The sequence below is a fragment of the Lonchura striata genome, chromosome 5, assembly GCF_050655825.1.
Source record: "Lonchura striata isolate lonStrDom1 chromosome 5, ASM5065582v1, whole genome shotgun sequence".
In the NCBI taxonomy this organism is placed as follows: domain Eukaryota; kingdom Metazoa; phylum Chordata; class Aves; order Passeriformes; family Estrildidae; genus Lonchura; species Lonchura striata.
This window is the reverse complement of record NC_140707.1, coordinates 66059774-66086144: the sequence shown is the minus strand read 5'-3', so window position 1 is coordinate 66086144 and position 26371 is coordinate 66059774. Positions and strand designations below refer to the sequence as shown.

Here is a 26371-nt window from a genome sequence, read left to right as displayed (position 1 = left end):
CATTGTCCATTTCCAAGGGCAGTACAAACCAAGTATGTCTGTCCAGTATGGTCACTGCTGAGCTCCCTTTTCCCTTCCTTTCTTTAGTCTAATCTGATTAGTCACCACTAAACCTGTTTCTGTTTCAGTAATGTAAAATCATCTTCCCCAGTTTATGTCTGAAGCTGAAAACAGAGTAGAAGGACTTATTTTCAAAGGCTGAGTTGTGGTTTGTATGTTAATGTAACTGAGCAGTAGGAAAATAGGCACTCAAGTGCATTTCTGAATAGAATGATCTCTGTTGTAGTCATGGGAGATCTCAAACAGTGAGCCCTTCTGCTTGGGGTGCTGCACTGATCCTATTGTTGCTGCTGTTCTAAAATGGGGAGATTTTACAGTGTTATGATCAACCCTCCATGGTGTGGAGTTGAGGGAGCTATCTCAAAATAAAAACACACGTCTCTTGAAGTAACAGTAAAATAGTCCTAATGACCTGTGAAAGGTGGCTGAATTCTTGTATAATTCTCTTCCAAAGAGGGTCCTTGCAATTTCTTGGCTGAATGTCCCCATACCCATGTGAATTTATAGGTCATTAAGCTGTGAACTGTGCACACATTAGGGCTCAGCTCTGCATGAAGATGTGTATATGAGGACTTCAGGATAGTGGTGCATTAACTCTTTTCTGTTCTTGATGGTTTTTTCCTTGATTTTAAATGTATGTGAGGATCTCAATGTTACTTGTAGCACTTGGAAACTATCAAAGCTGGATGGTTTGACAGCTATTCTAAATAATCTTAAAGCAGTTAAAATTTACCTGTATGCATAACTTTTTTCTAAATAAGTTTAGTATTTGAATATCAACATCTGTCCTACATTTTTTATCATAAACCAAGGAAAATGCCTGAAGCCTTGGTTAATGAAGTAAAGGCCTCATGTTTTTTCTAAATCATTAAGAAACTGTCTGAAATCATGGGTTCTTTCTTTCCTCAGGGAAACGTACAGTGCCAGGTGTTCTTACTGTAATAATTGTTTCTGCTGTGTCTTTTGTAGATCTGTTTTTTTATGCTACCCTTTTATGAGAAAGAAGTCTAAATTTTTGATAGCTACAGGGTGAATTGTGTATTTCTTCTTTAGATATATTTTTCTGTAAAACAGATCTGGTATAGACTTATCTCTCATGTGCTTTCTAATGGATAGCTTGCATTAGGGGAGGTGGTTCAATTTAAATTTTAAATATCCCAGCTGTTTCCCAAGGTTCAGAACCTCATTTCATTTAAACCTTTTTAGGGCTGCTTCTGAAAAGGATTTCTGTGGCTAAGCAAAGCTGAGAATTAGATGTAGTGGAAGGAGAGCAATAATAATTCAGTCTTCAATGCGTGTGTGTGTGTATGGAATGTTTTTGTTTTGCTGGTAGCATGGCTTGTCCCACAGTTTTTAATGCTGTTATATTCCATGCTTTTGAGAAGATGCCTTCAATGGCCTTCACACGACAACAGAGAAGTGAAATTTTCTACTTCTTTCAGTTGGCTTTCTTGTAGCAGTAATATCTGCTTATTTTAAATCAGTTTGTCTGGTTATAACAGTTTTTTTATTACTGTCTAATTGGTGTCTTGTTTTTTTTCAGAGGTCGTTCACGTTAATATTGGAAGCATGGGATTGGGACAATGATACAAAAGCTGGTGAGTATTTATGTAAAGCTTGGAGTTTGTACTTATTCTGTGCTGCATGTATGCAAATTGGGGAGGGGAGAAATTGTATCCTGCTGCAATCAGCCATCCCTCCAGATCAGCTCTAGGCAAAGCTGTTGTCTGAGTGAAGGGCATGTACAAATCCAAGCAGTGAGTGTTGGGTTAGGAGCTCTGAAAAATTATTGCTGTATAGGAAGAAGAATGGTCAGTTGTAAATAAAGGGTGTAATTAACACAACTCTTGATAATTAGCTCTAAAAAACATTTACAAATCATGCTAGACCCTTTATTTTCTTTAAAAAAGGAAGATAATCTGTAGAGCTGCACTTCAAATTCTCCTTAGTCTGCTTGTAGTCGTGCTATGCAATAATTTCCATAATCATTAAAGCAATTAAACAATTCTTGCTCCACACAAGGAAAGTGTACTTCATGTTTTTGTTGGTCTAAATCATGGAATGATCCCTTCTGTTTCTCCTCAAGTATTGGAGCTTACCTTGCATTTTCAGTCTGCAAATGCTAATACTCTGTGTCAAGGCAAGGTTGTTGATCTGAAGTAAAAGCAAGATTATTTTATAAATACTTCAAAATCATATCAAGGTGCTGATTGCCATAATGCTGCCAAACTTGGACTCCAGCTTGAACCTACTCTTTGTAAATGGTTTACAAATATCTCTTAAAATAACCAATGCTTCTGGCTACAAGAAAAAAATTAACCCCAGACTTGCATTGTGGTTATTAATGGACTATTTTATTTTGGTTGGGATCAATGTAGGGGAAGGTAAGTGTCTGGATATTGAGATAGTGAAGAGGTTACATACATCCAAAATCATCATCAGATTCTATATCAGTAATGCTGAGTTTTTAGTTTAACTGCTACCTGAACCCTTCTTCTGTTAGAATTAAGCTTTTCTTGTTTACAGCTGCTTTAGCCTTTTTTTATTGATTATGTTTTCTTTGCACCTCTGATTAGTGTTGCTGCAACCCTTCATTTGAGTTTGTCCACAGCCTTCTTGCATGGCACTTCCTAAAGCTGGGCATCGTACTCAAAATGAGATCTTGTGGGCTGAGCAGAGTAAACCCAAATCTTGAATAAGTTTACATACCCTACGTAGTAACAGATTGGAAGAATCCTCTTCAATGCTTTGTTTAAAATATACTATGTGATGTTAATTAATTTAAATGATTTCCAGCTTGGGAATAATTTATTGAGGGGCAGCTAGTACAGCAAATATTAGAATACTCATGTCATTGTTACAGAGGGCAAATCAACTCATGAGATGTTGTAGAAAGGAGAATATGAAGAGGCAGCCTATCCTGTAAATCATCTGTATGCATTCAAGTGCTGGATTTAATTTTTTAATTAGCTTCTTAACAAATAATAGTATTGTAACTTTCTGTTTATTTCTTAGAATTTGCATAATCCTCTTGCAAATCTGTAGCTTTAAGCCCCAGATATTTCTTTTGAATACACTTGATAAGGGAACAGTCATCTCAGACTTGTGTTGGGTCTTTGTTATGCTTTTTACTTTAACAAGCTCTAACAAATCTCTTTACTTGCATTCTTTTTTCCCTGAACTTCAGGCCAACAGGATGTGTAGAGTGTTTTCTGGAGGCCCAGTGTGCCATCTCCTTAAATTAACAGTTTCTATGAACTGTGGGAGAGTACGTAAGTGTCAGATTACAGTTTAGCTCTATGAAAAACTGCTGATGGAAAGTGAACTTCCCTTTAATTTAGGCTGCCAGAGAGAGGTACTGCAAAGTTGTGTTGCAGCTGAAAGCTTGAAGGCTTGTCAGGTGAATTTAGGAAGGCTTTCTTGGCCTGTAATTTGGCAGAAGACTAGCTAAGTGCTTGTCTTGGTTAAATGTTTCTGTAATCTGTTTCTGATGCTGTGATAGAGATGTGTTGCTTTGCTGTGTTTCAATTTAGATTTGCATATAAAATTCCTAGGAAAAATTCCTTAATGCTGAAGGTTTTTTTTTTTTTTTTTGAGGAATCTTGGCAGTGAGTCTTTCAGTAGGTTTTGCCTTATGAATCTGTTGAGACGAAAAGATGCTTCAATTCAAAGATATATTTGCAAGCACCACTGAACTGCCAAACAGGCACGGATCAGTAAAAATTCACATGTTAGAGAAGAGGAAAGGGAATACAGCAGCTTCTACAGAGAAGAGACAATATCTGGTCCTGGAGGGTGAAGTGAATGTCTGTGAAAAGCGTAACTCCCTGTCAATCCTGAGCGCTGTGCTGATCTGAGGATCAGATTACATGTAGCTTCTGTTGCTACTGTAAGATAGATTAATCAAAGTAATTGCCAGAGTCTGATTATAAACTGATTAATTAGTTCTAGAGTCGGGTTTTGCTTTCCTTTAATGGGGAAATATAATGGGGATGAATAAGGCTGAAAGTTAAATGTGTAGGGTCTGTGTTCCAGCTTGGACTCTGAAGTGGGTATTAAAAACAAAAACAATAGCAACAACAAAAATAAATAACAAAACCCAAACAAAACAACAAGCAAACAAAAAAACCTCCCCTAAAACCTAGAAAGAGAGGCTTTCAGTGAACAACTTGAAGGATCTAGAACATTTGTCATTGTTCCCTCCCTTTGTGTCCAAGCATCCTGCATTCTTCTTGTACTCAGTGAAGGCAGGGGCGACTCGGAGCTGCCCTGTGAAGTGCTATCTCAAAAGCAAGTCTGCCACAGCAAATGTTTCCCCTGTACAAATCCTTAGAGGGTCTTTCACCCCCAGTCGAGCTGCTGGTGTGTTTTTCTCCTCCTGTGTGCAGCAGAGTTGGCTCTGGGGTAAGCTTGTGGCAGTGTAGTGTTACCTCTTGTTTGCTTTGGGAGGGTGGAAGAGGGGGAGAGGAAACTGGCTTAGATACAGAATCACTGCAAAGGGCCTGCTTGCTGTCATCTGTCACAGCAGTTCGTTCCACTTTCCAGGTAAGTCACTTGACTTGGCAGACTTGAGCAGAGCTCTTGGCAATGCCCAGCCCTGCCTTGACAAAGCTAGCCTGGCATCTTCACGTGTTTATAGTAACTTTCCATTTGACTCTGTGTCTACTGCAGGCATGCAGTGGTTGCTTTCCTGCCTCCCATTAATCTGTAGGAGACTCATCTGTCCATAGTGCTCAAAAACATGCTGAAGAGAATGTGCTTCCTGAGATAGGCACCTCCTGCTCCTTTTGGTGTGAAGTTCTTGTGATGTCACTGTGTTCCCTTACAAACAATTGCCAGTGTCACCTTTTGTACAGCCCTGTCGGCTTGTTGGGAACGTCTGACCTCTGCAAAGGGTCAGGATGCTTATGGGCAGTGTTCTTATTTGTATATTGCACAGTTAAATGTGCTTCAGATAAGGCTTTCTCTTCCAAAAATCAGATATTCTGGGAATGTTAATTAAATAATAGCTTTTAGGCATCATCTCCTTTTATGCAAACATCTGTACCACTATCTGCTTTTCTAGAGAGGCTTGTAGAAAATCTGTTAATCAAGGAAATTGCTTGGGGGCTGTTTGTGTGTATGTAAGTTTGAGTCATGAATGATGCTTTTTTTGACCAATAACCAGAGAAATTCAGTTGTGCCTTTACTGAGAGCTAAAAGTAATAAGTGTGAACCCCTAAGGTGAACTTCTATGGCAAAGTCAGATGCAGGGAGCAAACTTGTCTCATCAAAACAGTTAGGTGAGAGAGGCTGAATATCTTCAGACATGTTTTGGTGTTGTGGGGGAGGAAGGAGAAACCTTGACAAACATGTTCCTCCCTGTGTTTACAGATCTCTCTGGAAGATGCACCTTCTACCTAGGATCAGTGTTATATTTGAAGTTAAACAGAACTCTCATGCTTTGCTACTTCAGAATTTAGTATTAGAGATGAAATGGCTTGGAGCTGCTTCTCTCATGCGTTTTGTGGCTCAGGGTAAATTATTTGGCTTGCTTATTTAGGCTGTTAAGCCCTACTTATACTGATACAAGCTTAAGGAAAAACCCTTCAAGACTCTGAATACATTCCTTTTCAGAGGAGCTTGTGAAGATAAAGTCTGAGTGTTCAAGAAGATAAAAAGAGCACTCTTGGGTTATTTCCCCTGTTCTTGACCCCTGATATCAAGAGGTCTGTTCTGCATAGGTATATTTGCAGTAGCTGTAATGCTTGTTCCAGTTAACTGGATCTGATTAATCTCCATTAGCCTGAAGATGCCTGATAAGAATTTTATTATATGAGCCACTCCTTTAATCTCGGGACCTATTCTTCAGTCCATCTGATGCACTTTGAGGAAATGCTTTCACAGCAGTGGCTGCTGCAGCTGTTTATAAGGAGCCTATATTGCTTTTATAGCAGGAAAGCAGCTCTGTAATGTATATTTGCTATTTGTTCAATTTTCCTTGACCATCCAGTGATTCAGCATGTTTGCCTTTATAGTTTTTCAATAGTCAGTGGAGGAAAATGAGATGACTAAAGGATGCTGAGATCTGCCCAGGAAAGTGGTGGTGTCTCCATCCCTGGAGATATTTGGAAGACGTAGATGTGCCACTTGGGGACATGGTTTAGTAGTGGCCTTGGCAGTGCTGGCTTAATTGTTGGACTTTGATAACCTTAAAGGTCTTTTCCAACCTAAATTCTGTGTGGTGACTGGTGTGATAAATATCCTGTGGGTCAAAAATAAAATGCATGCAGCCTTTTCTATCTTGCACATGCAGGATGACAGAGCAGTTTATGCACAGGAATGAGAGTTAAAGAAGATGTATAGGCTTCAATGTGTCTTGGCCAGCCATAAAATATTTTTATGCGATCTAGTCCAAGCAAGCATGACTTACAGCTTATACATGGCAATACCACTTTTAATAATAAAGCAGAGAGATACTGGTTAGTCTTAAAAATTGGAGTATCTTACTTAAAATGGATTATTTATAAGTTCAGTATTTTGTAATTTCAAGAGGAAACATTTTTATAAAAGCAGGCTTGGAAAAAGATGCCAAAAGAGCATGATACTTTGGAGAGCCTGATACTTCTGTAACTATTCTTTTCTTTAATATTGGAGTGGCTGAAAACACTTTGCTATGAGATGCACAGGATTCCTCTAAACTGTCAATAATGTTCTGGTTGAGAAACAGTCACTCCTTGGGTTTTGTTTTCTAAACATATGAGGTATGAGGTTAATGAGTTCTAGAAAGCAACTGGGTAGGTAAAATGCATTTGCTAAAGGTGGTAGCTTAGTATTGCTTGCTGCCAGCTTGGCATGTTCTATATTATTAATAATTTGAACTTCAGGCTTTATCTCACTATCATCTCAGCCTCTTGCTATGTGCAAGTCTTTGGTTATGCATTTCTTTTAACATGTACTTTAGAAAATCTTTATTTAAAGAAAATGGGTGCTGAAGTTCTGAGCTGGCAATGTTATAGCTATTTCATAAATGTGTATGAAATAATTATGTTCAGGTGAAGGTTCTGTACCTTTTTTCATCCTTAAATAGTGTTTGTAGTTACAGAGATGCAACTTGCAGTCACCTAGAAAGCCTGTACAGCAGGTTGGTACCAGATTAGAATGGTGAACCCATTAGAAAACTCTTGCCACTGGGCTTGCTAACTGTCTGCCCTTACCCTTCCCCTACTTTGCTTATTCTCAGTATTTGCTGGAGAAATTGTTTATTTTCATTGTACTGGCTATAATTGTTTCACCTCTTGGTATTGAAGCTTCTATACAAAGAATTACATGGATAAAGATAAAAAATGGGTACTTACGTAAATGAAAATACTTTGTGTTGGCAGTTTCAATAATTTTATAGCCCAGAATCCTTTTGTTCCCTGGGATTTGTAATTCTTTGTGCAGGTTTGGCCTCAGTGAGTGGAACCTGGCAGTAGCAGAGCTGCTGTTTTCCATGGGGACAAGGCAGGATGCTCACAGAGTGTGCTGCAACAGGGATCACAGTTATCAGGAGTTTCACTGGGGATGAGGATAAGGAGAATACAGAACTGAGAATGGCCCTTGACACTCCTGGGTTCACTTGTTTATTTCTACTCAAAATGTTAAGCACTAGCAGTACAGTGTTCTATGGAATGGTTGTTAAAAGTTGTTTCACCTTTATTTTTAGGGTGTATAATAAAATGGAAACAGGCTAGTTATGTATATAATGCAAGCCTCCAGGAGCATTCACTATTGCTCAGTAATTTTGCAGAAAATTGAGTATACTGTGTTTTGCTTTATTTTTAAAATTAAACTCGAAGCAGAGAACTTTATCTCAGCTGTGAAATGATGCAGATCTTGCAATTTTATAAGAACAAAAAGGAGGCAAGAAGAGCCTCAGATCAAGATAAAGCTGCTACTTGTCAGCATGTGGGTGTGGTATGTTTGGCTGCCTTGAAAAATAAGCTATTTCCTATGGATTATGTTCCAGGGTTTTTTAATATTTCCTTTGGGACACTTTTTTAAATTGGCCTTCCTGTAATGAACTTTGCAAGGCAAAGCAAAATTCAGTTATACAGTAGATCTTTATCATCTTAACATTTTCTTGGTTTTCCCTTAACCAGTTGGGTACTTCTGATTGGATTCCATATGTCCTTGTGTGGTATCAAACTTTAACCCCTGTTGAATTTACCTTCCTTTCCAAAAAGGTGAAAACTTGTTGATAGAGCGAGTGGCACATGCTGGCATGATCAACCCAGAAGATCGATGGAAGACCCTACAAATTAATGGTCCTGTTGCCCACTTTGAAGTGCAAATAAGGGTGAAATGTGATGAAAATTACTACAGTGCTCTGTGCAACAAGTTCTGTGGCCCTCGAGATGACTTTGTTGGTCACTACACATGTGATCAAAATGGAAACAAAGCCTGCATGGAAGGTTGGATGGGAGAAGAATGCAAACAAGGTAGTATGTTTTCTTTGTCTTGGATTAGCCCTGGTGTATGTAGAAGAGGTGTAAACTTCACTAGGTATTTCTGTGGTGTCAATGCAGTAGCATATTGATTTTAGGGCTTAGAGGATTTGTCCTTTTAATACAAATATTTAAATAAAACATACTCAGTGAAAAGTGGAGCACCAGATACAGTGTTGCTTCTGGTGTGTGCTGTGGACATACCCAAACAAATCCAGTGTTCATCTTTTACTAATTGACTTTATTCAATGATGGTGCTCCTTCAAAGCAAAATGATGCATTGCATCTGTAAATGTAAGATGTTATTGAAGTGATATCATCACTTACACAGTAGACTTCAATCCTGTAAAAATGCATCCATAACACTGTTTCTACAAATTAAACAGTTTTAAGTGTAATGTGTGCAAAGCTGAAAGCTTTTTGATAGCTCTTAATGGGAATAGAAGTGTAGTCATGTCTTTTCATGTACTACTCAATCAAATCTCTTTGCATTTTACCTTCAGTAATTAGTGGTAAAATTATTTTGCATACTCTTCTTTCTGCTGAGGGCTTTTTAGTTTTGTTTTCTGTTCCTTTTCAGTAAAAAGCTTGTTAATGATGGGGAGGACTGTTTTTTACAGCTTACACTAGGTTATGTGTCACTTAAAGTTTGGTCATTTAAAGTTCGGGATTTCCAGAATAATACCAGTCTTATACCAGATTTTAAAAACAACTGTATTTCATAAAAGTTTGAGTGCTGACACTCCTGCTGCAAAGCTTTTTGGCTGTAATGGTGCTGTGTTCTGTGAAATAAGTGTCTGGAAAGAACAACTGTGGGAACATGGCAGAAGGCAATGTACTTTGCACAGATAACAGACAGGCTAAATGGCAGGAGTCCTGCCTGAAGAGTTCCAGATTGCTGCTGTACCAGTGGATACCTGGCTGCCCAGACTGATGCCCAAATCTTTTTGTGTCTACAGCTGTGTGTAAACAAGGATGTAATTTGCTCCATGGGGGCTGCAGTGTACCTGGGGAATGCAAGTAAGTCTGCATGCTTGAGTATCTTATTTTTTTGGGGGGAAGCACAGATCTCTCAAGTGTCCTCCATGTATATTGCTACTTTTTAATACGTCTATTTTAAAATGGAAAAAATTCTGTACAAGAACATGGATGGAAATGGACTTGAAGTAGATGTCATATGTGTACGAACTGCATATATTCTGAACTGTTTTGTGATGCTATGGTATTTTTGCCTATATATGACTAAACAGCTTTGCTTAATGTAGTTCAAAACTGTGCCTTTATCAAATGAGAAAAATCAATATTTTTATTATGATTATTTTCAAAATATTTAGGAGTTTTAATCTCTATATATTTGTTTCTCTCAAATGGAAAGGGAAAGCTTGCTCTTTGGACTGTTAGATAACGAAATGCTCACACTCCTAGAGCACTCAGTATACATTTTGATCACCAAAATATAGTAAATGTTGCTGTTCCAAGAACAAAAAAGTTTTGGTAATAATAGAGATACAGTACCAACCCCAGCCTAAACATTCTCCCCCAGGTAAATTCTTTTGGTCTCTAAATATGAGAGAATTGAGTGAAATGTTCCCTTAACTTTTTGATGCAGCTTAAGTAGACTGTGATAGTGAGGGCAGTTGATTGTTTTCCTGTAAAGGTTCAGGCATTCAATGTAGTAGGTCAAGGGGAAGTGAGTGTTATTTTTACACTGTTGAAGAGGTGGGACAGGTCCACTTGCAAGTTTGGGATCCTGTGTAAATTGTTGAGTTTATCTGTGGTCAGAGTGGTATGTACCATTGTAAGGGTGGATTCACACGGTGCTTCCTTACTGAGCTGTGCTGAACCTGCTTGATTGGAATGATGTGAAACTGAGCTGTGGCTGCCAGAACCCCTGAGAGCTGACAAATACCACTTTGGGACAAGCTGTGACAGTTTAAGGCAATTTGGCTTCATCCTTCTGACTACTACAGCCTCCACAGAAGTGGCAGAAATGGGGTGCAGATAGTCCAGCTTAGCTGGGTTTAGGCTTAAACTGGGGTTGAGATGCCAGTTCATGAGCTGTGGTAGGTGACATGCAGACAAGTCCCATCTTGCTGCAGATCCTCATGTTTTTAACATTGAGGGATGGCAGATAACAAGGCAAACCTTAAATCATTGCAGCACAGAGTGGTTTTTTCCTGCCCTGAGACTTCCATCAGATGCTGCTGACTTCTTGGAAGGTTTGTTGTGTTGTAGCCCTCTGGTCTGACTGAGGAGTGTAAATTTCAAGTGCAGTGCTTCAGTTTGTATGAGGTTTCACTTCTCAAGCTATATAAAAGATTTTTTTTTTAAGGAGCATGTTAAATGATGGCTTCCTTTTTGTGTAAAAAAGTTGTGATTTTTCTATATCACTAAGTATCTTCCTTGTGATTTCAAGTATTGGGTACTCCTACTGCTGTAGGACATTTCTTGTTACAAATAGAGATGGTGGTTGAGAGCTGGGCCAGTATCATTTCTGCCTGAAGAAGAAACACTCCTTCCCTTGAGCCTTCCAAGAATGCATTTGTTCCCTTTGAGAGCCTGTTTTAATGAATTTTGATTCATCTAAGGGTTTCTAGTGTCCTGTAGGTGTCAAAGTAGCATCCTAGGAGCCTGTGAATATTTGCTTTTTGAATGTAAGAAGTCTTTGACTAAATATGTAAAAGAAACAGATTTAAACAAATACCAAGTAGTACCTTTGGTTGGGGTTTTTTTCTTAGATGGGGGTGGGTGCAAGGGGTTGGTGTGGTTTCTTTTTCAACTTCCATTTCTCTGTGATACCAGCTGTATCTGAGAAGGCAGAAGCTGGAGAGGAAGAGGTAGGTTTCAAGAAGGAAATATAAAATCTTCCAAGCTGAGAGGCTGGGTGCTGTTACCTTTTCAAGGTGGCTGTCAATAGGTGCTTCACATGGCAAAGCCTTTCTTTGCAGCCTGGAGCTGATGGGATCTGGGGTTATAAATCCAGGTGTTCTCTTGCAACCTGTCCAGCTAAACTGAACTCACAAAAATAACCCTGAGTCTGCTGAAGAACTCTGTCCAGGTATCTCACTATTGTGATGAGTGGATTCTCTCACCTGAAAGAAAGTACTGAGGGAAGGAATAGTGGATTGTGTGCAGCTTACCTTGTTTCTTGATGCCTTCCTGCTCAAGTCAGAACTGTGATCAGCAAACTGAAGGAGAACAGTGACTTTCTTTTGTGTGGCCACACTTTGTAATATTGCAGAAAGTTCTTAGCTATCTCTTTAATGGTGATTTGGTAGCTTGAGTATATTCACACACAAGCTTTAATTTGTGCCTTCAAACTGTACTGTCACAGTTATTAGAATATATTGGAAATGTTGCTTTTAGCCAAAATGGATAATAATTTCTGTAGAAAAATGATGCTGACCTAAAAATAGACAAAGCTTACAGACATCACCTTTGTCTTCAGCAGTACAAGGGAAGCTGTTATTTAAAAGAAACTGCTACGTTTGATGCTATTGAATTTTAATCTAGATTCCTTCATCCTGGTTTCTGGACAGCTGCCACTGTATTTTAACAGGTGAAAACAATGTCCTTTTTTAATTCAGACAGAAAATGGAAATGTGAGAAAAAACATGGGTGTGAGGTAGTTGGGAACCAGCTGGTGCTGAAAACTACTTAATTGCCAAAACTTGCAGTGCTGTTAGTAAATAGAAAAGCTGAAAAATGGCTTCCATCTTCAATTTGCTTGAACATGGAGGTAATTTAAACAGAAGCTCCAAGGCTTCAACCAAGGTCTCAAGAAAAGCTCTATCCTCCAGCTTTTATGTTCTAATATAGGTTAGAGCCATTCTCAGATTAAAAGTTTCACTAAAATCAGAAGTAGCTAAATGAGCTCAGATTGTTAATAAAGGCTGTGTCACTGGTTCTGGATGTGCATCATCTCTTGGTCAAGTTCATGCACCCATTTGCTTTGAGAAAGTTACAGTGTTGAGATGTTCCTCCATTTCTTCTGCTGAGTTTCCTTCAAAATGGAAATTAGGTAGGGATGTCTCAAAATGACCTCGTGTAGAAAATGAATTTGTGGTGTAGCTGGGTTCCTGTGATGTGTTTTTGTCATTGTGGAGGCAATTCAGCAAAAAAAAAAAAAAAATTCCTGAATAAAGATAAAAAATACATCCTTGAGGAAAGCAAAAGCAACTTAGCTGAGTCTCTCAGGGATGGAAGAATGCCACCATCCTGAAGAGAAAATAAACCAGTCTTTACCCATAAAGAAAGACAATAAACTTTGGTCTGTAGTGGCAGGCTAGTTGGTCTTTTTTGTAATTGATTTCATCAGGCCAAAGAAGTAGGAGGGATTATCAAAGACACAACATTGCAGAGCCTTGATGCTGGTACTTTTTGTGGTGGTGTTTTGCATCATTTCAAGTACTTTGTTAAATTCCATTAAGCTGTCTAGAGGAGAATGAAGTTTGCTCTAATGGCTCATATCTGGCTTGGGTTCAATGACCTCATGAAATTAGCAGAGTTGAGTGTAAAGAAACTACCAGTGACAGTCTCTTTCCTTGATTAAAACTGCTGACCTGGGTATGTTTGGTACCACTCATAAACTGTCACTAGGCTTAACAGCTCAATCTTTCACTTCCTTGTTATCCAGAGTGGTATGGCTTTGGTTGAGGTCCAGATACGCCTCATCTGGCTTACATTGTCATAGCCCTGACAGGATGATGGTATTTTCAGAAGTCTTTCTACTTTTCCCATTGCTTTTGGATGTTGGTTTCTCATCTAAAGTAAAACAAAAGGAGTTGAATCCCTAATGCTGCTCAGCTTGGGTGCTGGAGCCATGATAAGAGCTAGGTTTTGTCCTGGGAAATGCCAGTTTTACTTTCTGTAGCTGATAAGAAAATTTCTTTAGAGTGTGCAGACTAACTGAAATTAATTCTAAATGGGATCATTAGTAGTACTCTAATGTGAATTCTGTACAATGTGGACAAAGCAAGTGTACTGTTTTTAAAAACTTTTAAAATAAGGTTTGGATGCTTTGAACTGACTTGTTCAAGAGCTATATATGACAATTTTAGTTTTACAGTTTTGGTAATTTTATGTTTGCTTGGTTTTGTTTAAATGTGTACCTTATCTTTGCCCTGTTGAAAAAGTTTTCTCAAGCTTTCTGTCCAGTGCCATGCCTTTTGTAGTCCTCGTATTCCCCTTCAGCAGTCATGCAGTGCCTGCAAGGGCTGTGGGCATCTCCCAAGTGGTTTTGCTCCCTTCATCTGTCACATTATGGGCCACACCCTGCTCCTCAACTGTTATCCATTACTTCCTTTAGAGATGGAGAAAAGCTGGAGCTGCAAAATGAGCTGCAACTACCCAGGAGTATTGGTGGTGTAAAAAGTGTTCTAGAGAGTCTTTGTTAAATCTTAGACATCTCAGAGGCGATCCAGTATCACTGATGTCTCAGTTGAGGTTTTGTCATGGTTGGGTGGATAACATATTTAACATCAATACTGGGGAACTCTGTCTAAAGTTTTGATTTAAAAAAACTCAGCAGCTGGATTCTTGTAAATTCATTCTTGGTTATAAAGTGAGCTGATGAGGTTTTTCAAAACAGATTACTATCGAAAGACTTTAGAGGACTAGCAAAAGGTCATAGAGAACTGAAAGAAAGAAGGAAATAAAACTCCTGCTTCTGAAAACTGGGAGAAAGTAAGAGATGGGGATCTTCCACAGGTGTTTCAGAAAGGAATATTGAGAAATCTCATAGGCTGCTATGAGCAGTAAACTAGAAAAAAAACTTTGAGCAGTGTGCTTAACTGCTTTGACACCTGACCAGTTCAATTCCAGCAATGCTGGACTGCCCATGATCCCTAAGAAGTGTGAGGCTGCTGTTTGGCCCTGCACTTGGTATCAGGACTGGGGCATCTTCTGTCTCTTGTTTGCTGTAAGATGTGCTATCACAGCTTCAGGTCTCAAAGATCTTGTGTAATTCTTACCACTGCTGTCATTAATCATGTTGAGTTCTCTTGCCTGTTGTTACAACCAGTGTGCTTTTTTTTTGCCTTTTTTTTTTTTTTTAAAGTCCTACTGGTGAGTCCTTAGGGAATGTTGGCAAGTGTTTCACAAGTAGTAGACACCTTAAGTTAGACAAAGAATCTCATGTTTTGCTTCTTTATTGGTCAAGGAACTGAGGCATGCTCTGCATGAGTGGGATGGAGGGTATAGAATGTATCCTAAAGGTGGATCTGCATCCAGGAGATGTGAGTGGGTGTGCAGGAAGTAAAAACATGTAGTGCTTGAACTTGTGTCTACAGCAGTGTGGGGAGTGCAGCTGAACTAGAACAGTAGATCAAAGCAGCACAGAGAACTCGGTATCACACTCCAAACACTTCAGGACTTTAAATGTTAGACTCTCTAGTCTGTTCTTGTGGCCTGAATGCCTGTTTGCATCTGGAACACATTGGGTGTGCTCTTGGCATACATTGTCTGATGTTACCTTAGTTTAACCTAAGAGGAATCCAATTCCTTTGTTCCAAAACAGCTCTGTGATGTGAACTAACACACCATCAACAGGAATGATCAGGCAGTTCACGTAAAAAGCATGTTCCTGGTGTGAACTAATGCAAATACAGGCACGCCCTTAGAGCACTTATGTAAGTTAACTGAGCAATGTTTTGGCTAAAAACTTTTGAACCATCCCCTCTTTTAACTTGTTCTCAAAAACTCTGTGTAGCATTGGAATGAGACTGTTAGCTTTCAATAACTTCCTTTATTAGAGGAGAGAAAGGTTGGTATCTTTTGATGTGATAAGAATGCTGGGAGTGAGAGGAAAAGATAAGCTTTCAGGTAATTAAATAATTTGAGCTCATTAATGAGTATGTTTTCCTTTGCTATTCACAAAATTATCTTGCCTATTTTGAAGATAGGAAAGTGGGTAAAGTGTTTCTGTGACGAGTTTTAGTGAATGAGTACTGCTTATTAACATTGAAGCCAGATGCTCAGAATTGTAGGATCTAACAGCTGGACAATATTGCTGCCTGCTGTGCAACAAGTAATCTCCTAAAAGTTTAAACAGACTTTCTTATGGTTATTTTAAGTAAATAACTAATATAAAGCTATTGTTCTGGCCTATGCAACACCATCCTGTTCACGTCACTAGAAAATTTAGTGGTTTTCTATTTAAGTGGGCTATTTCTCCCCCACCCCTGAATGATGCATTTTGCTTCTGCTCTTAATGTTGCTGTTTTGCTTTGTTTTCCTGTATTGAGTGTTGTGGCCCCAGCTTCCACTTGAAACATGATTGGGAGAGATTTCTTCCAAAAAGTCTGCTTATAAAAAGGTGTATGAATACCTCACAGTGATGTTCTCTTCACTCTTTGTATGATGTGCAATACATCAATAAGGTGTAACCTGTGATATTTAAAGGTTCAAACCACACTGCCTACAACCTCCCTAAGATTTTTTAGAATTTATTTTTAGGCCCCATATTCTTGCATTGACTTGGTGGTTTAGGTGTATTTATGCATGAAGTGCTGACAAAGCTCTGTAAGTAGGTGTAGAACAGAATTAATTTAGGTATCCTCTCACTCAGAGCTTTTTTTTTAAGGTTAACCAGCACAGAGTAGTCATTAGATGAGATGTGCAATATGAATTCTCAGCTGAACTTACTGCAAGAAGGATCAGGACTGTCAAATAACCAGGAGAATAAACCATGTATGAAGATAATACAAAAGAGTTTAGTTTAAGCTGACCATCAGGGGCACCTGACTTTCTGCTGTTGGTGGCAGAGGCACCTTTTGGATAAGGAGAAGTTAATCATTTAAGGTGCTGAGGTGCCATGGTTCACAGACCATCAGGATCTGAGTACATCTCTTCACCTTTCCACATCACTTCTATAATTGCCACTGTAGGATTTGACATAGATGTATGGAGTCTGGACAACATTTCCAGCGTCATCTGGTCCCCTCTTTGCTCAAGGAAGTCTAATTAGACTCATCTAAATAGTTCCATCTGATTTGGAGGTGTTCAGTTTCAGTCCAGCTCTTATTAAATAATTATAACAAACTTCCTCAGAGGAAAGCAAAGGCAACTGTCATCTTTTTCTTTAATTATATCTCTTCCAGAATAACAGAATGAAAGCATATTTCTGCAGAAAATCTTTTATTAGACTTGATAAACTTTGTTTTTCTTTGTTTTTTAGGAAAAGTAAAACCCCCAAATGTTCTGTTTCATGGTTTTTCCCCCCCACTTTCCACTGCCTCTGAGTACACATGTAACTGTTACCTGAGTTCAAAGTTTGAATTGTGTGTAGTGATGAGTGCTTTTATACATTCCCCGATGTTAAATTTACTACTTTAAATGGACTTTAAAAGTCCTTTATCCTGAAATTTAGCTATTTGAAGCCCCACTGAGCTGAATTATTGTGGCTTTTTCTGCTTGTCGATGACAGCAATGTTTTTTTTCTGCACAGTTGCAGTTTTTCTAATCTGATGATTGAAGGCTTGGCTAGAATTTTTGCTAATGTTAACTCCAGTCTTTTGTTTGAATTCTCATTTTTCTATTGCCACCAAACTCTCATCTAAGAAAAATGGAAGCTGTAAAGTGTGCCTGAAGAATTACTAGATCTGTTTTCTAAGTTGTTGGTTTTAAGATACCAACCACTGTTCTTCTCTCCCTATTACACTCTGTGTTAGTTGTGATCCAAAGGGATGCTTTAGTTTGGGAGCAGATGCCTGTGCTTCAGGCTTCCATCAGGAAGTTACTAAACTGTAACAATCTATTTATGGTAGCTTTTTTGTACTGCTAATAACCCAGCAAGGGCTAAGATTAAGCCAGGTCTGATTTTGTTTTGCATGTGCTGGATTGTGAAGACAACTTTGAGCTGATGAAGTCAGCAGAGGGGAAGGACAGAGGAAGTAGAATCTTGATTCCAATAAGAATTTTCTTTGTCTGTTGAACAATGAGAATCCTTATAGATTCTCTATATTTGGCTTTCTTATTCTGTCACATGTGAAAAATTTATAATTGCAATTTAGTTGATTCTTGACTGGGATGGGAGGGCAGGGAAGAAGTAACTTCAGCCCACTATTAGCTGCACTGGCTGTTTCCTTTTGACTTTTACACAAGTGGTTGGTACTTGAAAAGTAATGCTGGTTGGAATTTTTTTGGTTTTTTTTTCCTAAATGATGTTAAGTTTGTGTTTGTACTATTTGAGCTTCTCATAGTGAATCATTAATCATTTTCCTCTTTGTCTTTTTTCGTGATATTTGTCATAAATGACATACCCATACCTACATAGAACATACTTATTTCTGGGTTGGTTTACCTTTATTAATCCCATCTTGCTCTCAGGGTGGGCTAAGATCCATATCAGCATTAACTTTTCAGAAGGAAGTGGAATTAATGCTGCTCTAACACCTGTTAATGTAGGATGCGACCAGACTTCCTGTTCAAGAGGAAATCCTAATTTACTCTTCCTTGTAAACTGAAGGGCTGATCAGCTTACCACATAGTAACCTTTTGACTTGTAAACATTGTGTTCTTTTGGACTGCTTTTAGCCTCTAGGAATTATTTCCCTCAGGCTTGGTGGTAACTTCAACAGTAAATTTTGACTGTGTTGAAGATCATGAAAAAGCAGCAACTTTTTTTCTGCTGAAGTAATTTTTAATGTCATCAAGCATACCTACAAACTCAAGTAGGTGCTTAAGATGCCTTCAAGTTCTAGAAGGTGGCTGTATTTTTTTTTGCACTCTTAAGTACTGCTGCAGTGTTAGACAAAGAAACTTGTTATCCATGGGCTATAGAGAATAACTTGAGTTACTTTGATTATTTGCTTTGTGATGCAGACTTTCAGCTCTTGAAAATGCTTGTTGTTATGTGGGTGGGGAGTTGGCTCTGGCTGGGATAGTCATGGTGAATCACTGGCAGTAGTGCCAGGTTTGGCATGGATGAAGATTTGGGTTGGGGCCAGTAAAGTGAGTTGCGATGCTTTTTTTATTATTACCATCCTCTGAAAAGATTTTTCTGTCCTTGAGGAGGAAGGAAGAGATCAAATTTAGCAAGAGCAGTATTTGTTTCCTCTTGCTGCTGCTGCTGCAGCCAAAGAAAGAGGCTTCTAAAATAAAAGTGTTCTCCAGGCTTCTGCCAGCCCTGCTCAGAGGAGCAGTCGAGGCCCCTGGGCTGGGTGCTCAGCTGAGGCTCCCCTTGGAGATCTTGGAGCTTTTCAGGGCAGGAGCTCAAAGTCGTTCTAGAACTTCGTATGAAAAGAATGGTCTTGCAGACATTCTGCATCTAGATTCCTTACTGCCAATGTAAACAGTAAGGATTTAAATTCTGTGCTGCCAGCACAGCTTGTTCTGTTCCTCTGGGGATTGATCCAGCTTACTGAAACAGTGGAAGGGGATTATTTCACAAGGAACCAAGACTCCTCATTTATGCTTCTCTTCCTTGTCTTCTCTCACTGTCCCCCCAAAGACTTAATTTATTTTCTGCTCTTTTATACTATTTAAATCATGTGGCTAATAGAATGGTAGTGTCAAATCTAAAAAATGTAGTTTCATTTCTAATGCTTTTTTTTCCTCTAGGCAATAGGGCTGCACTGTTGTGCATGTGCCCAACTCACTCGGTGTGATCTCTTTGTTGCTAGTATGTTTTCTGAATTCTGTATAAGAAATACACTCTTATCAGGCAGAAAATTTATTTTGTTGGCCCAAAAGAGCAAGCTTACTATTTCTTGGTACTTAAAATATGTGTGAAATATAAATATGTTTTAAAAAATCATTAGCCTATGCCCTTCCCCCCCTCTTTATTAGTTCAGATTTTAATATTTCCCTGTAGCATAAACAGTTGCTTCTTTTAGCAGAGTTCTGATACAGATTAACATAAAGATACTGGTCCCAGAAGAAATCTTGGGGGAAAAATTCAACTCCAAACCAAATGAATTATTAATGGCTTTTATTTCTGTTCTCACTCCTCCTTTCTCCAAAGAGTACTTTTTCCATAGTGCCAGTAGAGAACACTAAGGATATATCAGAATAAATGTTTGAAAAAAGGTTTTCTTGAGAAGCCAAGCCTTGAGAAAATTGTCAAGACTGCTGCATTTCTGGTTGCCCTGGTCTTTTAAGGGTGTAGCACTTCAGAGCAAATTAGTTATTATCTTGAAATCTCTCTTCACAGAAAAACACTGTGGTGATCAATGCAGTAAGCCAGCAGTCTCCTTCTGAAAATCAATTTTGGCTTTCTTGTATCAATCACAAGTTTTGTCCTAGTGTGAGATGATTATGTGAAGATGGGACTTCTTGTGAAAGAACAACTAATTTATGTCCAGTTCTCATAACGTGTAGAGCTTGGTGGTGTTTGTTGCCATTGTGTGTAAGACATTTAAGCAGGATGAGTTCCTGTGAGGATGCTCAACAGGACTAGTTGTGTCCCTTCTAAACAGGATAAAGTTTTGTTATCTGTTGCACATTGAACAGTTGACCTTGTACTTGAGAACGGTAAGTGTAGTGTTGTAAATACATGTAATGCTGATAATGAAGCATCATGTTGCTAACTTTTAACATGTGAACTTACATCTTAGGTGTCATTATGGTTGGCAAGGACAGTTCTGTGATGAGTGTGTCCGCTACCCAGGCTGTGCTCATGGGAGCTGTAATGAACCATGGCAGTGTAATTGTGAAACCAACTGGGGTGGCCTGCTCTGTAACAAAGGTACTTAACATTAATGTACAGGAAAAATAAGTTAAGTTGCATGATTAACTGATAACTCATTAACCCCTTTTTTTTTTTTTTCTGCTAGTGTGCAACTACCCGAGTGTTTCTGTGCCTTAATTCTTATGTGGCAGATGGTGCCTAGGCATCAGAAGTATAGGAAGTTCAAGACAAAAGGCTTGGAATTGTCCTGACTCTTCTAACTCTTGCCATTGTCTCTTGTTCCTTCTTCCCTGTTCTGTGGATAGTTACCAGATCGCAGGCTAGCCACTGGATATGGGGATGATGTGGGTGAAGGATGTTCGAGCCTGAAAGGCATCTGTGTGTCTGACTAGGGACTGAAATGGTGGGGTCTGTGTTCCCTGCTGACTGAGCCTTCTCTCTGTGCAGATCTGAACTACTGTGGGAATCACCACCCGTGCCTGAACGGCGGCACCTGCATGAACACGGAGCCGGATGAGTATCGCTGTGCCTGCCCCGACGGCTACTCGGGCAAGAACTGCGAAATCGGTACTTTGGGATAGTGCATCTCTCCTGGGAGATCTGCAACGGCCCTAGGCACTCCTGCATTTCACTGGGGATATGCTCCAGCTCTCCTTTCTGGGGCCTGAGCCTGGCTGTTCCAAAAATCACCAAAGACAACAGAAATGCTGCACCAGTTTCCCTTTAGATAAGACTGAGGCTATTTCTTCCCTTTGACTTCTCTTCCTTAATCCAAATATGCAGTTGAGCTGTAGTCTCATGAAATAGGTTAGACATGTGGCTTTCCCTGTTGCCTTGCTCCCTGCTGCCCATTTTCTTGTCTTCTGGCTTGCTGGCAAGCATGCATCTTTTCCAAGCTGGGGACTTAGAAAGATGGAAGTGATGGACACTTCAGTTTCTGCTCCAGTGTGGGGCTTTGGCCTATTTTTAGTTGGCTGAATATGTTGACTATCTTTTTTTATCAACTGAAACTTAATAGTTTAATGTGGGTTTTCTAATATATTTGGATTCATAATGAAATGTTAACTACTACGGAAATGTGCTCAAACCATCTTAAAGTCACCCTGAGCAGTCTGAGCAACAAGTGTCTTCTTGTGCCTATTGGCAAAATGGAGAAGAACATTTAAACCACATTTGTGATGAAGTATGGCTTTGACTTGAGCCTAACAGATCTGTGTCTTGAAAAACTGCTTCCTATCTCAGCCACAGTACAAAGATAGCATGTTGCTTTTTTCTATCTGTATATGTTACACAAAGACTGAAATGTTCTGGGGACAGTTTTGATCTCTGGAGACTTTTTGATTATTCTCACTTTGGAGGTAAATGGACAGTGTGCAGTTTCTAGTTCTCTCATATTTAGTGGCTAGTTGGGTGTTCTGTTTCTTTGTCGTGATGCATTGTTAAATCCTTTTTTTGAAATGTGATATTCACGGCTTCTAGCTATGAATTTTGCTGTTCCTTGATAGCTAAAATTTTAGGTGGAAAGAGCCAATTTTTTCCTCACTTCACTGCTTGGCCTTAAGTTCACTAAACTATTAGCAGAAGGTTTTCAGAGTTAATCAGTTATGCAGATCTTTGAACTTCTTAAAGCTCTATGTGGTATTAAAGATACCATCAAAACTTGAATTCTGCTTCAGCTGTAATGCATGGTAATGATGTAAAGTTTAGGCTAAAATGGATGAAATCTTGCCATAGCTTGCCCTGAAAGCTGTGTGGGGGAGTAGCTTGTCTTTTTGGTGAGGAGGCAGTGAAAAAGAGTCATGTACTTACTGAGATCTACAGTGATTTTTAACAGTAGGTTGGTGTGTGAGCTGCTTTAGGTACTGGTACTAAAAAGCTTCCTTGGCTTCTGAGAGGGGAAGTTACCAAAAAAGAAGTTACAAAAAGTTTGTCCCTCCTCAACCTGATGGTTTTTTGCATCCTCTGCCACTGTTACAGCCCTACATGGAGTGACAAGCAGTATCACAGCCTGTAAGCACCTCTCTATTCCCTGCTGTTTGCAAGGAGCAGTGCTAGAATGAAGCTAAACAGACCTTAAACTATTACAACTGTTCAGACCTCTGCATACAGCAGATCTGTTTTTTCTCATTGAATTTAAAAAAAATGCTAGAGTGCTCTGGAGGTGGAAGTGCATGGCTGGAAGCAGAGTGTTAGTGGGGAACTTTGCTGGGGCATTGAAATTGAAGCTGTGCTTAGGTTTTCTAGTCATTAGGTGGGAAGGATGATACATCTTCAGTGAAATCCTGCTTCTTTTTTCTCCTGGAAATCTTAACTCTCTGCAGGTGGGAGAGGAAGGCTCCAAACTTCTGTACTGATATCTGTCCATTGTTATTTCTCTTGGTTACTTTAAACCACAAGTTCTCCTTAACTGGCACTGGAAGAGTATTTAGCAAGAATTTCTTTCCTTCTTTCTCCCCAGCTGAGCATGCTTGTGTATCTAATCCCTGTGCTAATGGTGGAATTTGTCACGAAATTTCGTCAGGCTTCAAGTGTCACTGCCCGTCGGGGTGGAGTGGACCAACATGTGCTATTGGTGGGTATGGGTTTGCTGGTGACTGACCTGCTGGGTTGGAAGGGTGGATGCTTGGTGATAACACACTCTGTGGGTTTGGAATTTGGTGGTAATCTTTTACTTTTCCTGTCTTTTAACAACTGAGCACTGGCTGAGTGAAAAGAGGAGGGTTCTGTGCAGCCCACAGTATTGGCTCAATGCAGTTGAGATCTGTTATCAAAAAGTTATTGGAAACATAGCTGGACCATATCCAAAGAAATGCCCTGTTGCCAAAGCTTGTTTGACAATTCCTGACTAAACCACTCTGAAGCAAAATGCAGAATGCTTTCATTTCGAGAAATATAAATCTGAAGGTCAAAGGTTCTCCCCTTTTTTAATAGTAGAAAAGTAGATATGCACACTTAAATGCTTAAGTGTCAGGTTCAGAGGATAGAGAAGTGGTTGAAATGTATTGTGGGACTGTAATAGGTTTGCATGTTGCCTGTGATTTGGAACACAGGTGGCTTACCTGTTTTCAAACAGTAGCTGTCCTCATAAATAACCCCAAAAACCAAACCAAAAAACCCTGAAAATTACCAACCACAAACCAAAACTGGCTAAATATGTGTCACAATCTAGGGACATGACTTGCAATGAACATGCAAATCATAGGTAGGTTATTAGGTTATCTGATTCTTGTTTGCTTATCTTCTCTGTCACAAAAATGTGAGAAATCCTAAGTAAAAATTAGGTTAGCAATGTTAGTCTGTGCCTAGGCTTGTTTGTACTTTCTCCCCCTTCATCTCAGACTAACTTAGAAGCAGACCCTGTTAACCAAGCTTTAGGCTGTATAATGGAGTCCCCCTTTGCCTTTGCAGATATTGATGAGTGTGCATCAAACCCCTGTGCTCAAGGAGGGACCTGCATTGATGGCATCAATGCATTTGAGTGTATTTGTCCACAACAGTGGATTGGAGCAACTTGCCAGCTTGGTAAGTAATTCTAAAGCTTTGGAGAGCACTGGAGATTATTCCAAAACAATTTATAACTCTGTGTGTTTCTGGCATGGTTTTCATTGTAGAAAATGTGGAATATGTGTGCTGTTACGCTGTTACTGGTATCTTAGCTCCTCTTTAGTAGCTCTCAAAGCCAGAAGTTTCAAGTGGATTTATAACTATTTAAGCCCCAACTTAAGCTTACTTCTTTTAAATGCCCCATAACTTTTCTGTTGCAAAATGCAGCATTGGTGATGGTAACTCCTTCTGATCCATGGTGGCAGAGCAGTGACTAAGCTTGTGGAGGCCAGAGAGGGATTTTCCCTGACTAACAAATTGCCTTTTTGAGTTTTGGCCAAGGGAAGAGTAAGATAACATGCATGTGCTGCTATAGGCAAGTGTGCATTAAAATCCTGTGGTATGTAAATGGTTTTAGTGCCCTACCAGTGTCTAATATGAGCTTCTGATGCTGGGATTGCATGGACACTTTGCTTGGTGGTGTGGTAATCTGTTTCTGGGTTTGTACTTTATTCTATTCTTTATTTTCTCTTCTTTCACAGATGCTAATGAGTGTGAGGGGAAACCCTGTGTTAATGCTTACTCTTGCAAAAATCTCATTGGTGGATATTACTGTGACTGCATTCCAGGATGGACAGGAGTAAATTGTCATATCAGTTAGTATTTCTTTAGTATGTATGTTGACAGTAGGATGCTTTGTTCTATAAAAAAAAATATGATAAGTGATAGTATACATACTTTAGCAATAAAAAAATACCTGTTGTCAGGATTCTTCTAGCAATGTAAATTGAAAATACTGTTCAAAAATTTATTTTGGAAGGTAATTGGTATTAAAGTGATCTTAGAGATACACTTTAATAAATCTCTTGATGCTTATGTGTTTCTGAATGATATATACTAGTTCAATTTAAAATACTTAAGCTAAAATGTTAGATATGAAATTAACTGATACTGATATCTCATTTTTAGTACACTGTAGTAGAAATATAGAATGTCATTTTCTATTGGCTATTTTTTTAAAAATAAGGATCTTTTAAGACATCAAAATCCTTCCTTTCCATTGAAACATCTAGAAAAAACCTTTTTGAAAATAACATGTTCTCTATTTCTATGCTCAACATATACTTTTCAGCTTAGTCTTGCAGTCTAAATTCTAATGCTTTGCATGTTTTATCCATAGATATAAATGACTGTCATGGACAGTGCCAGCATGGAGGGACTTGCAAGGTAACTCTTGTTCATTACATTCCATGTTGAAAGTTCATCTTTGATTATGAGTTTTATAGTTTGCAATTACAGTTTGGTTAAATGAATTCAAGTGTTAAAAATGTAACACTATGCAGACTTTTGCACCCATTTCACAAAAAAAAAGTTCTCTGGTGCTACTGCTGTCCGCAAATCTGAAATACAGAAGTAACTTGAATTTTTGTGTGCAAGTTCTGTCAATAAACAAATCCTCCTACTTCTTTTCTCTGCTCCGCAAAGGATGAAGTGAATGGTTACCACTGCTTGTGCCCTCGTGGTTTCACAGGAAAAAACTGTGAGATAGAAACCAACGAGTGTGAGAGCAATCCCTGCCAGAACGGGGGCCGCTGCAAAGACCTGGTGAATGGATTCACTTGCCTGTGTTCCCAGGGATTCTCGGGAGTCTTCTGCGAGGTGAGGGCAGTGCAGGCATTACTGCAATGCTTGTCATGGGCTGAATTCTTGAAAGAAATATATCTCTGGGTTTAAATGGGAGTAACCCAAGGCTGGAGCGTCACTGCCTGTCGTAGCTGTTACCTGATACTCTGAATAAGCAAATTTGTTGTGCAGTGCTGTCATAGTAGCTGGAACACTTGAATTTGCAGCCTGATAAACTGCAAGTTGTATATAGGTGTTGGCCTTCCTAAGGGTTTTAAAGGCTGCAAGTATTCCTTAAGCTTGAAATGTTTTCTCTTGCAATGTTCAGGACCTGTGTCCTTTTGTTGCACTGGAGTGCTTTAGGTTCTCATCCTAATAACTCTGAGGTACATAATTGAATTACCCTTCAAGTAATCCTACTGCTACTGTAGGAGTAGAATAATTATATATCAATTATTTGTATTATATTTAATGGTGATGATTAACATAATTACTCAAAGCAGGCAGACAGACAAGTATTGGCTCTCAGAACTTTGTCTGAGATAATTTTAGGAACATGGAGTTCTAGTGCTTAAGGACTCAGATCTGAAATATTGAAGTCTTAGTGGTAATTCCTAAAGTATTTCATGGTAAAGAAGATATTCCTCTTTTCTAAGGAGGACATTAGGCTTTTCAGTGTAAAATTATTTTGCATTAAGTATTCCCTTTCTGGCTTTTGCTGATAGTCAAATTCATCTGGATGTTATGCTTAGTATCAACTGGAGGCACTAGGCTAGAATTTTGTTGGATTTGCTCCAGATTTTTCTGTAGAGGATATTGTAATGATCTCTCTTAAACACTGAAGTAATTTTATTCTATGTTATTTGCATCATTAAAGAAGTAGTGCCCTCATTTTATTCAAAATTTAAAAGGACTGCAGTTACAAACCAGTTTAACCAAACTAGTGCAGCACCTAATAGCTCATGAACTGTTTCTGCATGAGGATCATAACTTCAGTGCTCTACTCTAGGCTGATTCATACAATACTGTGTAATTAAAGTTTTAGCAA

At 38.9% G+C, this 26371-nt stretch overlaps 1 protein-coding gene across 2 annotated transcripts in view; it reads left to right on the top strand.

Moving 5' to 3' along the window:
- JAG2 (jagged canonical Notch ligand 2) overlaps positions 1–26371 on the top strand; it is a 68287-nt gene that overhangs the window by 24233 nt on the left and 17683 nt on the right. The window contains exons 3-12 of one of the 2 annotated variants that reach the window (XM_021554481.4): positions 1604–1658; positions 8268–8522; positions 9488–9548; positions 20084–20214; positions 20605–20724; positions 22616–22729; positions 23566–23679; positions 24243–24356; positions 24881–24927; positions 25186–25359. In XM_021554481.4, the coding sequence (XP_021410156.2) occupies positions 1604–1658; positions 8268–8522; positions 9488–9548; positions 20084–20214; positions 20605–20724; positions 22616–22729; positions 23566–23679; positions 24243–24356; positions 24881–24927; positions 25186–25359 (1185 nt within the window). The remainder of the gene's footprint in view (positions 1–1603; positions 1659–8267; positions 8523–9487; positions 9549–20083; positions 20215–20604; positions 20725–22615; positions 22730–23565; positions 23680–24242; positions 24357–24880; positions 24928–25185; positions 25360–26371) is intronic. The other variant, XM_085580879.1, reaches the window with a different exon arrangement.